General features: G+C 39.9%; 1 protein-coding gene across 1 annotated transcript in view; it reads left to right on the top strand.

The window, feature by feature from the left end:
* LOC108254551 overlaps window positions 1–14,541 on the top strand; it is a 38,049-nt gene that overhangs the window by 23,023 nt on the left and 485 nt on the right. The window contains exons 4-5 of the mRNA XM_017449571.2: window positions 12,962–13,204; window positions 13,950–14,053. Of these exons, the coding sequence (XP_017305060.2) occupies window positions 12,962–13,204; window positions 13,950–14,053 (347 nt within the window). The remainder of the gene's footprint in view (window positions 1–12,961; window positions 13,205–13,949; window positions 14,054–14,541) is intronic.

The raw sequence follows: 14,541 nt of genomic DNA, 5'->3' as shown, positions 1-14,541 counted from the left end.
ACACGAGACTTTTGGCTAAGATCGGTGCAACGGTTGGCAACATTTTTTGCGTCTGTTTGGCGGATTTCGGAATCCGCCAAATAGGATAAGGAAAGTCGTGTGATGTTCAAACTACTTTTTTTCAATATCCTGTTGTAATCCCAGATAACATTTTAGTGTCCCAAGTTTGTAAAAGTTTCATATTTTCCCAATGAAGGTCCATACAAAATTTGGTGCTTTCCTGAATAAATGCAGCTTTTGGCCAAAATTGTGACGTTGGGCCACCCACTATTAGATTGACCTAGTAAAGATATGCTCAGAAGTTAGTCACAAGATTTGACACATATCATTTTGAAAACCAGAGATCATTCTTCATGTTGAGGCACCCTTATGTCCGGATCCAGTGGTCCACCTTCAGTTATTAAATTTGGGCATAAATTTGTAATTTAATAACCCAATTTAAATCAGAAAGTTGAACGATTGCTCCGTGTGTCTGTAAACAAAATAACTCGGGAACGGTAAGAGCTAGAGACTTGAAAAAGAGCTAGACTTGAAACGTAGTCCACAAATGTGACAAGGATGCAACACGAGACTTTTGGCTAAGATCGGTGCAACGGTTGGCAACATTTTTTGCGCCTGTTTGGCGGATTTCGGAATCCGCCAAATAGGATAAGGAAAGTCGTGTGATGTTCAAACTACTTTTTTTTCAATATCCTGTTGTAATCCCAGATAACATTTTAGTGTCCCAAGTTTGAATTAGATTGACCTAGTAAAGATATGCTCAGAAGTTAGTCACAAGATTTGACACATATGTATGTACAACTAAGATCAAGTCCCCAAACAGAGGGCCTCCCTCGAGCACTGAACGATAGAGGTCCCATCCTGAGGGGTCATTAAATTATCATCTCAAATATTTGACGAATTATTGCAGTGTACTTAATATACTGTTGTGTCGATGAGGTCCTAAAGTAATAAAAAAAAAACGATACAAATTTTGTGGAATTTGCGATTCTTAGTTGGCATAGTGGTTGTTGTCGTTGTTGATGGTCTTTAGCCAAGATTACTTGGCCCGTCCCCAACCGTAGTCAACCATCCTGAGGGCCTGTGCTTTTGCAGCATGATAGACCCTTTGTAACTTCCAGCTAGCCACGTTAGTTTGGGTTTCGCTGCTCTGATCCCTATTTGTTAGCTTATGTAGTCTTGGATATAAAGTACATAATGCATATTAATATGTAAATGCTGAATTAATTATTGGACTCTCAGCTTCGGATCAGAGAGAATGATTTGAATCGAGTTTTGTTTTCCAAGTCCTTTCATTGCCGTGCTCATCAGGTATCAGGTAGACCTGACAGGCGGACCTGGTCAGGAGTACCTGTCAGGCCTACCTGATAGTGAGTGGCCGGCCTTAGAGCTTTAAAGCTTCAAAGGCTAAATGGTAATTAACGCTTGAGGCATTAAATATTTTAACCCAATTTGCCTTGAGCAACAGTCAGCAACTTTTTTCCCCCTCTCCTTTTTTTCTCCTTTTTTTTTTTTTTCCTTTTCCTTTTTGTTAAAAAAATGCACTAATGGCCTGCTGCATATTTGCTGATGCTCGAGCATTTTCATTATATATTGTATGTGTATGATGTTTTTGTAAATAAATAAAAAAATAAACAGTCAGCAACAAGTGATGGCCTGAATAGCCGAAAGAAAAGACATATAAAGGATGATGAAACTCTATTCCAAAGTTACACAAATTTAAATAAACATATCTTTTTGTCAAAGCCACTGAAGCAATAAGTAAGTCGAGTCATAGCACGAACTTCTGGGCAAATAAATCTCGTCTAACTTTAGTATCGATTTAAATCGTCTCTTCGCACCATATGGGTATAGGACTCTGAATGCCACTGGATAACTTGGAGCGAATTGTCAATGTCATAACTCATGACTATGCGAGACTACCAGAAGTACCAAATTTATGATAGCGAGCAAAATTTATGACAGCAGCATTAGACCTACCAGATCCCAGACTGCCAGAGGTTCTTGGACTGATACTACTGATCTACATAGGCTAAATAACATACCTACCAGATCCCAGACTGCCAGAGGTTCTTGGACTGATACTACTGATCTACATAGGCTAAATAACATGTAGGTAGGTAGGTAGGTAGGTACCTATGTCAGATTGTGAGATAATCAGGGTTCAAATTATGGAATTTTATTGATTCTCCTTTCCTTTCGTCATGTCTGGCCTGACATTTAAGAGTTGTGAGATAATCAGGGTTCAAATTATGGAATTTTATTGATTCTCCTTTCCTTTCGTCATGTCTGGCCTGACATTTAAGAGTCATGCCTGGCCTGACATTTAAGAGCCATGCCTAGCCTGACATTTAAGAGCCATGCCTGGCCTGACATTTAAGAGTCATGCCTGGCCTGACATTTAAGAGCCATGCCTGGCCTGACATTTAAGAGCCATGCCTGGCCTGACATTTAAGAGTCATGCCTGGCCTGACATTTAAGAGTCATGCCTGGCCTGGACATTTAAGAGTCATGCCTGGCCTGACATTTAAGAGCCATGCCTGGCCTGACATTTAAGAGCCATGCCTGGCCTGACATTTAAGAGCCATGCATGGCCTGACATTTAAGAGTCATGCCTGTCCTTTAAGAGCCTGGCTGTTAATTCCTTGCCCATCCAAGTAGGTATGTACATTTTTGACTTTTGACGCTCCTCACGCACCCTTTCCAGCGAAAGTATTGTTAGTTTGATACAGGTGTAACAACACTGTACATTTGTCAAGGTTCTTAGGAATGGGGTTCGTCTTACCGTCCATTCGACGAACTTCAATGATCCATGGGATACTGGTGTCTTCAATGTGCTATAGCTCTCAAATCATTGAAATAGAGAGCACTCTTTCCGGTGATGAAAACCCCTTCAAAATCTCGAAATGGGTCAGTCTTCTCCTCAGTCCGCTCCGTTTTTTAGCAATTTGACTAAAATTCATTGGATTCCATTTTGTCTAGTGGGCCACACAGAATCTAACAGGTCAGGCGATAAATCCCAACATTCCCAACCCATAAGCCATAACTCTTCTAGGTGCTCCCATAAATAACCGATTCTCCATTCATAAGTTAACGGAGAGGACTTCATTCATAACCAATTGACTGTTTCATAAAGAACCAATTGACAAGGATTTAAAATAATTATGATTATTAAACAACCGATTCCCCGATTCATAAACAACCGATTGGCCTAGCGCTTACAAGGCAGACGCACTACCAACTAAGCTAACTAGGCTGGCTGGAAAAACTGTTAGAAAAGTTGATTAAGTTTTGTCCTAATTGGGACTTTTCCACTGGGTACTTTTTAAGGACCTTTAATCCTTGAGGGTCATCTGGACCCAATATGTCTTCCACATGTAGTAAGGCCCAAAATAGGCAATCGGTACGCTGTCCATTATGCTTGAGAATTACTCGTTCCACTGGGTACTTTTTAAGGACCTTTAATCCTTGAGGGTCATCTGGACCCAATATGTCTTCCACATGTAGTAAGGCCCAAAATAGGAAATCGGTACGCTGTCCATTATGCTTGAGAATTAGAACAATTATTATGGCATAGAAGTAGTCAATTTTATGTACCTACATTGTGTCTTGAGATAATGGATCGAGTTTCAATCTAGTCGATTTCTTTTTTATGGCCATACCTTTTATGGCATAGAAGTCAGTTTTATGTACATTGTGACTTGAGATAATGGATCGAGTTTCAATCTAGTCGATTTCTTTTTTATGGCCATACCTTTTTCTAGAGCAACCTCTGGCCTGAGCGGTCACCACTCGGCCTTGCAGACGAGGGACTCTGAGTTCGATTCTCGATGGAACCGGAAAAGAACCGGAAAAATTTTCCGTTCCTCGTAGATATTGTTTTCTTATCTCGAGAATCGGACTCCTTTTGTGATCTCAACAGTATAAAGGAAAACATGAATAGGTACTGAGTACTTGATCTGTACTTTTACTTTTCATTGACTTTCAGTTTTTAACTTATCAACTGATAATAATTATCATTAACATCAACATTAACATTATGATCATTATTATCAAAGCAGGGGATAATTGTGTTCTGTAAGTGATTAATAATTTTATTGTAATTAAAATAATATTTACATCAGAATTCTGACTTCCTTTCGCTTTTTACGAAAACAACCTGACGTAATTTTGTCATCAAATTGAGTTAATGCCACTTTAAACAAGCAATAATATTTTATTACTCCTGATGAATTGAATATCACTTGTGGCAGGTTCATTTTAAGAATACTTTGCTCCTCTTCCTCCTCCTTCCCTCTAATCATACTCTTCATCCTCCTCCTCTTTCTTCTTCTTTTTCTTCTTCTTCTTTTTTCTTTTTCTTCTTCTCTTCCTCCTCCTTCTTCTCTACTTCAGTATCCTATTTCCTAAGAACTGAGTGAATGCCCCTCCCCCCGAAAATGACAATTCGCAATTTGAAAAATTCTGCCCCGAATTGCTTGCATACCTTCAGTTTGAATTGCACATCCCTATACTCAACATTATCATTAACATCATCATTATCATTATGATCATCATTATCATTAACATCATCATTATCATTATGATCATCATTATCATTAACATCAACATTATCATTCTGATCATTATTATCAAAGCAGGGGATAATTGTGTTCTGTATTTGGAAGTACAAGTGGAGTCATCTGATGTGATGTGTGTGCAGAGAAAATTTCATTGTGCAATATAATTATTGCTATTGTACTGCTCTGTAGCTTTACCTGTTGTTGAGATAATTTGCAATATGTGTATTCTGTTCACAGCATGCGGGGGAGACAAGCTAGGCTACGTTGAACTCAACTCTTTCCTAGAATATTTGAAAGAGTAAGTATTGTGATGTTTTAAAGCCATTTGTACACTATCTGAGTAAGAGTAAGTAAGGCTCTTAAAGACTTATCTATAGAGACCGTCAAATAGGTACTTCACTTTTTTTTGCACAAATGTGGCCCTAAAATATGGCAGTAGGGTTCTAAAGACTCTAAAATATGGCGAAAGAATTATAAAAAGGACTTCTTCGAAGTCAATACTAACTATTCTTGAATTCATAAGGTACATTTATTTAGCAAATAGGTATACAATACAACATCTCCTATTTATTTATTTTTTAATTGTTATTTTTTTCGCATTTGCAAATATTTGCAAATGAAATACGAGCTCATTTTTTTTTGTCGATGGTGGGCATCGAACTCGGGACCTTCTGCACGACAAGCAAGCGCGTTACTACTTCACTAACCGTGTCCCTTGTCTCCCTCAGCCTCTTCTCTACGTGTCACGATGCAGCGTCCAAATTCATGCGGATTGTGTCGCGCTCCGGAGCCTCCCAGGGCCCCGGTAGCCCCTACCTGTCGACCCCGACCCCCGGGGGCCCTTACCTATCGGCCCCTGACCTTATGGGCCTTGTACAGGACGTGGTGGACACACATCCCGGCCTTACCTTCCTGCATCAGGCCACCGAGTTCCATTCCCGCTATGTGCATACTGTGAGTAACCACGAAAAATCGACCTTTTTGAGGAAAAGCTTGCTAAGCAGCCCAGCCCGTTCACACTGCACGGAACGAAATTTTCTTCGTGAGTTTTTCGGCTCTGTGCTTGAAGTCCGGGGTACACTCAGTCTCTTGAAAACAATCAAGTAGCGACCAGTGGCGGCATTATTAGTTTGAAAAGAAAATGTATAGAGTTGATAATTAGTAAAAGAGGCTACTTTACTTACTGTGGAACCCACTAAAACTGTGAAGAGGCTTTCCACTTGATCACTTTTTTAAGGCTTTATGTCAGGATTCTCATGCAGTGAGCGCTTCCACCCAACCAAAATAGACTTTTAAAGACAGATTAGAAAATTCGGTTCAAATGCCATTGGCAAAGAACTTGAAGTAGCTACTTTTTTTTTCTTTTTTTAAGAGGTTTGACAGAGGGAACTGTAACTGCTATGGTCTTCTTGTCCCGAAATCGAAGAGAAAAGGAAGACAGGATACGCTAAGCAGCCCAGCCCGTTCACACTGCACGGAACGAAATTTTCTTCGTGAGTTTTTCGGCTCTGTGCTTGAAGTCCGGGGTACACTCGGCCTCTTGAAAACAATCAAGTAACGACCAGTGGCGGCATTATTAGTTTGAAAAGAGAGTTGATAGAATTAGTAAAAGAGGCTACTTTACTTACTGTGGAACCCACAAAAACTGTGAAGAGGCTTTCCTCTTGATCACTTTTTTAAGGCTTTATGTCAGGATTCTCAAACCAAAATAGACTCTTAAAGACAGATTAGAAAATTCGGTTCAAATGCCATTGGCAAAGAACTTGAAGTAGCTACTGGTTTATTTAACGACCAAACGAAGTTTTATTTTTATTATTATTGTTCACTCATTTCTCGCATTTGTTTTTACTCTTCAGGTGATATCGAGGATATTCTACTGTGTCAATACATCGTGGTCAGGGCGGATTTCACTGGCAGAACTCCGCAGATCCGATCTACTACGGGTGATTTCCGTTCTCGAACATGAAACCGATATCAACCAGGTAAACACTATAATGCAGTATAGTATTGAAAGAAACAAAGGAACTATAATTAGCGGTATTTTATTATCATTTATCAACTTCTGTGGCACTTTCCCCAATTTTCAACTTCAACACCTTGGCTGCCAAACCATGGTATTTATATTTACCCACAGAAACCCATCTCATCTCCCTTAACATGAGAGACAGACTCTTTAATTCTTAGAATTTTCTAATAGCTAAATTTCAGTCAGAGGGACAGAGGCCCTCTTTCAGACAACCATTGAAAATACATAACCGGCCAGTGGCAGCATGTGTGGTCGCGCTATTACGCTTAAAGAGGAATGAGGAGAATTTAGGAAAGGTTCTGGTTAATAAATTAACCTCTTCCTTTGTAATAGATCAGTTGCGCTTACTTGGGTGATGTTTCAAAGCCATAGAGCAGGAAAAATGAGGACTAACGGATTTTTTCTTTTTCTTCTACGGCTTCTAGATACCGAGATAAATCGATTTAAATAATACCGGCAAATCGTGAAGTTTGACGTCTCAGCATACGTTCCCGTAGGCGATGACGTCATAATTCATGACTTCGTTTATTTGTGTGCAAGCGTTTCTGCGCATTTTGACGTGAAGTCTGACGTCACAACTCTTTGAACTTTTTAATTAGAACGGCAATTAAAAATTGAGTTTCCGACCTTTTAAAGTTACTTTTTCCGAGTTTTGACCTCAGATTTGGATTTTTCACAACTTTTTACGTAGGAATCGACATTTTATTAATAATATTTTCCCAATGTCCCAATTGCAACTCCTCCATTTTCATTTCTTCTGAGGTTCTACTGTTCAGGATCCCCATTCACCTTCCCCCTTTCATATCAATGTTTCTCATTTTCAGGTGACCCAATATTTCAGCTACGAGCACTTCTACGTAATCTATTGCAAGTTCTGGGAGTTAGATACAGATCATGATCTGATAATAGATAGCAATGATCTAGCTAGACATAGTGATCATGGTAAGTTTTTGCCCTAATTCATATAGAAAAAAACTTTTTAAACACCCATTTGAAAAAAGAAATAATCATTTGCAAGTTCTGGGAGTTAGATACAGATCATGATCTGATAATAGATAGCAATGATCTAGCTAGACATAGTGATCATGGTAAGTTTTTGCCTTAATTCATATAGAAAAAAAACTTTTTGAACACCCATTTGAAAAAAGAAATAATCATTTAGTTGAATAATAATATAAAAACAGTGCTTATTTATACTGCTCGCATTGGACTGAAATGTCCCTTTACTCCAGCAGTAGGCTACTACTATTATTGTGGTCAAATTCTCAAATTATACATAGTCAACGATTTATTGGCTGCTGGGTTGTCCGAATTTTCTACTCCCTTCTCATCTTGGGATTGGTTTGATAAATCTCATATGAGTTGCACGTACCTATTTTTAATGGCATTTAAGTGATTTAAGTATAAATCTCTAGGACAATAGGTTCCTCTTTTTGCAGGGCATCTACCCATTTTTTGTGCAATTTCTGCGCCGCCTTGAGTGCCCTATTTCTTCTTTCCTATACCTAATACCTAAAATTTCACCAGTTCAGTCCCCAAATTAAATCTCTAGGACAATAGATTCCTCTTTTTGCAGGGCATCTACCTATTTTTTGTCCAATTTCTGCGCCGCCTTGAGTGCCCTATTTCTCCTTTCCTATACCTAATACCTAAAATTTCACCAGTTAAGTCCCCAAATCTACACCACTGACGTTAAAGGTGCCTGATTGTGTTGATTACCAACATAAATTGATCAAACTGGGTACTCTATCAAACGATCTAACGTATCTATTAGGCAGATAATATGTGAGTAAACACGCGTTAAATTATTTCACCTCTATTCGCTGGATTCGGTGTGGAAGTCCTCAGCCTCTCACGATTTGCTTTATAAGGAGAGTCCAAGGAAATTTCAAATATCATTCTTCAAGTCACAGGGGTTTTCAACTAAAGTGACGGGCCACATTAATGCGTCGCTGGATTCGGTGTGGAAGTCCTCAGCCTCTCACGATTTGCTTTATAAGGAGAGTCCAAGGAAATTTCAAATATCATTCTTCAAGTGACAGGGGTTCTCAACTGAAGTGACGGGCCACATTAGTGCCTCCTCCTCCTTTTCTCCTTCCTCCTCCTCCTCCTCCTCCTCCTCCTCCTCCTCCTCTTCCTTCTCCTTCCTCCTCCTTCTTCTCCTTCTCCTCCTTCTTCTTCTCCTCCTTCTCCTCCTCCTCCTTCTCCTCCTCCTTCTCCTTCTCCTCCTTCTTCTCCTTCTTCTCCTTCTCCTCCTTCTCCTTCTCCTTCTCCTTCTCCTCCTCCTCCTTCTCCTTCTCCTCCTCCTTCTCCTCCTTGCCACTTTAAACAAGCAATAATATTTTATTACTCCTGATGAATTGAATATCACTTGTGGCAGGTTCATTTTAAGAATACTTTGCTCCTTTTCCTCCTCCTTCCCTCCCTCATTCTAATCTTCATCCTCCTCCTCTTTCTTCTTCTTCTTTTTCGTCTTCTTCTTCATCTTCTTTTTCGTCTTCTTCTTCATCTTCTTTTTCGTCTTCTTCTTCTTCTTCGTCGTCTTCTTCTTCTCCTTTCTCCTTCTCCTTCTCCTTCTCCTTCTCCTTCTCCTTCTCCTTCTCCTTCTCCTTCTCCTTCTCCTTCTCCTTCTCCTTCTCCTTCTCCTTCTCCTTCTCCTTCTCCTTCTCCTTCTCCTTCTCCTTCTCCTTCTCCTTCTCCTTCTCCTTCTCCTCCTCCTCCTCCTCCTCCTCCTTCTGCTCCGAATTGAAAGGTTTTTATTTTAATACAGGTTAATTTTATTTTTAATACAGGCTTATTTTAATTTTAAAACATTTTAATTCTAATGTAGGCAGAGAGGTAATTAATTGAGAGGTGTAATTAAAAATGATCGTAAAAAAATCAAACGTATGCTGTGTATGTTGAATATTGTTGAATTTAGTTTATGCCAGGGATTTCCAAATTCCAACTTCCATGAGTATGCGGGCCACGACCGGGCACATGCTATATGGCAGGTACTTTGCGGACCACATACACAGGTTAGGAGGCCCTAATCCAGGATTTTCTTCCCATTTTTGGGGTACACCATACTAAAAGAGCATAAAGGAAGCCCAACGGGGCCCATCCAAAAAGCTTCGCGGGCCATACAGATGTGGCCCGTAGGCCGCTAGTTGGAAATCGCTGGACTTTCGAAAATTGTTAGGAAATGTAAACAACTAAACAGACATCAGTGAGCATGTGTCTGCATATTGTTGAATTTAGTTTATGCCAGGGATTTCCAAATTCCAACTTCCATGAGTATGCGGGCCACAACCGGGCACATGCTATATGGCAGGTACTTTGCGGATCACATACACAGGTTAGGAGGCCCTAATCCAGGATTTTCTCCCCATTCTTGGGGTACACCATACTAAAAGAGCATAAATGAAGCCCACGGGGCCCATCCAAAAAGCTTCGCGGGCCATACAGATGTGGCCCGTAGGCCGCTAGTTGTCAATCGCTGGTTTTTATACTTTCGAAAATTGTTAGGAAATGTAAACAACTAAACAGACATCAGTGAGCATGGTGTCTGCTTAGGTTATAAAATTAGATTTGATTGAAGTAAAAAGAGTGAAATTGCACAAATTTCGTGTTAAAGAAATGAATTTCACTGTATAATATTGTTGAATTTAGTTTATGCCAGGGATTTCCAAATTCCAACTTCCATGAGTATGCGGGCCACAACCGGGCACATGCTATATGGCACTTATGGCAGGTACTTTGCGGACCACATAGGTTAGGAGGCCCTAATCCCGGATTTTCTCTCCATTTTTGGGGTACCCCATACTAAAAGAGCATAAATGAAGCCCAACGGGGCCCATCCAAAAAGCTTCGCGGGCCATACAGATGTGGCCCGTAGGCCGCTAGTTGGAAATCGCTGGTTTTTATACTTTCGAAAATTGTTAGGAAATGTAAACAACTAAACAGACATCAGTGAGCATGGGTCTGCTTAGGTTATAAAATTAGATTTGATTGAAGTAAAAATAGTGAAATTGCACAAATTTTGTGCTGAAGAAATGAATTTCACTGTATACATTTTATGCTAATGTTTGTTGGCCAGCACCTGAGAGCTATGTCTAACTGATGAGTTCCAATAAGAACGAAACGCGTCTTAGGCTGCTCTCAGGTGTTGGCTAAAAGGTTATAAAATTAGATTTGATTGAAGTAAAAGCAGTGAAATTGCACAAATTTTGTGCTGAAGAAATGAATTTCACTGTATGAATTTTATGCTAATGTTTGATAATGGCAACTACATAGTATTATGTATGTTTCTAAAAGAGAGGAAGTGGGAGGGTGTTTGTTCAAATTTGGGGGAAGGTAGATTTTCAAAGGAGAATTACTATCTACCAAATCGTATAATATACGAAACTCCTTTTCCAACTGGCTTTCCAGATTAAATAATAATAATAATTTATTATAAAATAATACCAAGAAAGATTTTTTTAGAGTGAATAAAGAAATCCTCACTCAAGGACACTTTTAGTTTTCTATAATTCCTGAAGGTTACGTAGGTACATATATTTCTCCGAATGATAGTAAAACAGGAAGCGGACCAAGTTCTGGAATATGTCAAAAAGTAGTGGAAGAACTCACTAAGGGAGAACCCTGCTGTTTAAAGCCGTAAAAAAGTATCATCAGATAGAAAGACTCTAAGTAAAAGTGGCCGTTATGCTTTGAAAAAGCCTGCTGAACATTTCTCCGAATGATAGTAAAACAGGAAGCGGACCAAGTTCTGGAATATGTCAAAAAGTAGTGGAAGAACTCACTAAGTGAGAACCCTGCTGTTAAAGCCTTAAAAAAAGTACCATCAGATAGAAAGACTAAGTAAAAGTGGCCGTTATGCTTTGAAAAAAAAAGAGGGTTTGATGGAACAAAATGGGTACTAAATGATGGGCTTTGGTACAAATTCGCAGCAAAAGTTGTGGTGCTAACTTCACGCACCTCGTAGGTACATATATTTCTCCGAATGATAGCAAAACAGGAAGCGGACCAAGTTCTGGAATATGTCAAAAAGTAGTGGAAGAACTCACTAGGTGAGAACCCTGCTGTTAAAGCCGTAAAAAAAGTATCATCAGATAGAAAGACTCTAAGTAAAAGTGGCCGTTATGCTTTGAAAAAGAAGAAAAAAAAATCACCTTGAGCATCGAACCCAGGACCGCGGTTAGAATGCGTCTCGATGGTGACCAGTGTCAGCAGCGTCAAGTCCTGGTGCTACGCGTGTCAGGTGCTGATCCTGCAGAACAACAACAATCTCGAGGATGCCAAGACCGGCCCCAAGTTCCCCTACAAGCCGTGGAAAACCCGCCTACCCCGCTCCTACAATAGAGTGAGTTCTGAAGTCTTTGGCCATTGGAGTATTGGACTTTGTTTCTCGGGCGAAGAGGGCACTTTGTAATTAGATTCGTAGAAGCTTAACCCATCTTTTGGGGCTGTTGCCTCTACAGACTCTACACCTAAGCCTCCAAGTGGGCTTTTTGTTTATGGAGTTCAGCTGCCTATATAGATTACGTTAGTATAAGCATTTATGACGTTTATTTTTCGTGAAATATGACTCTTATTTTCATCAAATATGACGTTTATTTTTCAAAAATACCTACACATAACCGAATACCTATACTAAAAGTAGATTAGCCGAGAGTAGGTATTATTTTTGATCAAATTTCAACAGGAAGCAATTAGGTAGGTACTGAAGAATCCAAACAATCCAAGATACTTTGACACGAAACAAAGAGTAAACAAAAGAAGATACCATAACAGCCTGAAATTTCCCTTTTGCTAAAGAAATAGCAAAGGTTGGGTGCGACGGGCATCTACTCGTAGCCAAAACCAAATGTCAGCTCAAAGTAATCACCCGGCCCCAAGTTCCCCTACAAGCCGTGGAAAACCCGCCTACCCCGCTCCTACAATAGAGTGAGTTCTGAAGTCTTTGGCCATTGGAGTAGTGGACTTTGTTTCTCGGGCGAAGAGGGCACTTTATATTATAATTAGATTCGTAGAAGCTTAACCCACCTTTTGGGGCTGTTGCCTCTACAGACTCTAGACCTAAGCCTCCGAGTGAACTTTTTATGTATGGAGTTCAGCTGCCTATATAGATTACGTTACTATAAGCATTCAACTCGTTTTCTTCTAAGGTCTAGAGATTTTAGAGCTAGGAGAAATTAAAAAAAAAAAAACAAGTTTGATACTTTAATGGTCTCAAATGGTATGCTTATGGATATGGACTACAGTAGCTCGCCATTTTAGACCTTTAAAGTTGGTATTTCAAAATTACCCCCAACCCTATTATTCTTTTTTCTGAGTTCTCATATTGTTCCGTTCTTCATCTAACGAGTTCTTCACTCTCTTCTGTTCACAGACCTACGCCAAAGACGGCTGCTCTCCGTACGGGGCGGACCGAAATGGCGGCCCGCCACCCCACACCACCCTCCAGCGACACACCAAAGCCAATCGCAACCAGCTGATCCCTCGCTTTCACTATCCGTTCGGGAAACCCTGCAGTCAAACCGACCTGGACAAGATACTGGAACAAGTGAGAAGTGTGTTCCTAGGACTGAACAAACAACAGGCCACCAAACAAGACTTTGGGGCCGTTACCAAGGTAAATAAATTCCGGGCTTCGAAACAAACAAACAAACCTTCTTTTTTTAGAGCCTAGGACTGAACAAACAACAGGCCACCAAACAAGACTTTGGGGCCGTTACCAAGGTAAATAAATTCCGGGCTTCGAAACAAACAAACCTTCTTTTTTTTTAGAGGTTTGACTGTTTGACAGAGGGAAATGCTAGAGGGACAGAGGCTATGCTAAGATCGTATCGTGCCGAAATTGAAGAGAGAAAGAAGACAGGATTTTAGGAAGCTAGCCGTTCCGAGAACGAACATTATCCTTCAGGATCCGCCCCAGGCGAAAATCGAACCGCGACCTAGCGCTTACAAGGCAGACGCACTACCAACCAAGCTAACTAAGCTAGCTGCGAAAGCTTTGCTCAATCATACATTTTCTTTTTCCTTACCTATAATACTCGTAAGAACCTAACGTACCTGATTGGCTAGGCTAAGATCGTATCGTGCCGAAATTGAAGAGAGAAAGAAGACAGGATTTTAGGAAGCTAGCCGTTCCGAGAACGAACATTATCCTTCATGATCCGCCCCAGGCGAAAATCGAATCGCGACCTAGCGCTTACAAAGCAGACGCACTACCAACCAAGCTAACTAGGCTAAGCTTTGTTCAAACATACATTTTCTTTTTCCTTACCTATAATACTCGTAAGAACCTAACGTACCTGATTGGCTAGTTTTATTTATTTTATTATTTACCTACTTATTACCTCTTTGTTTAATTTCAGGCGTGTGATCTACCTCTCTATTGGAAAGCTCCCCTGTTCACAGCATGCGGGGGAGACAAGCTAGGCTACGTTGAACTCAACTCTTTCCTAGAATATTTGAAAGAGTAAGTATTGTGATGTTCTAAAGCCATTTGTACACTATCTGAGTAAGAATAAGTAAGGCGGCTTATCAATAGAGACCGTCAAATACTTCACTTTTTTTAGCACAAATGTGGCCCTGAAATATGGCAGTAGGGTTCTAAAGACTCTAAAATATGGCGAAAGAATTATAAAAAGGACTTCTTCGAAGTCAATACTGACAAGCTAGGCTACGTTGAACTCAACTCTTTCCTAGAATATTTGAAAGAGTAAGTATTGTGATGTTCTAAAGCCATTTGTACACTATCAGAGTAAGAGTAAGTAAGGCTCTTAAAGGCTTATCAATAGAGACCGTCAAATACTTCACTTTTTTTTGCACAAATGTGGCCCTAAAATATGGCAGTAGGGTTCTAAAAGACTCTAAAATATGGCGAAAGAATTATAAAAAGGACTTCTTCGAAGTCAATACTGACTATTTTTGAATTCATAAGGTACATTTATTTAGCAAATAGGT

Source organism: Diaphorina citri, unplaced genomic scaffold (genome assembly GCF_000475195.1).
Source record: "Diaphorina citri unplaced genomic scaffold, Diaci psyllid genome assembly version 1.1 scaffold94, whole genome shotgun sequence".
In the NCBI taxonomy this organism is placed as follows: domain Eukaryota; kingdom Metazoa; phylum Arthropoda; class Insecta; order Hemiptera; family Psyllidae; genus Diaphorina; species Diaphorina citri.
The sequence above is the reverse complement of the archived record's forward strand: the minus strand, read 5'-3'. Positions and strand labels throughout refer to the sequence as shown.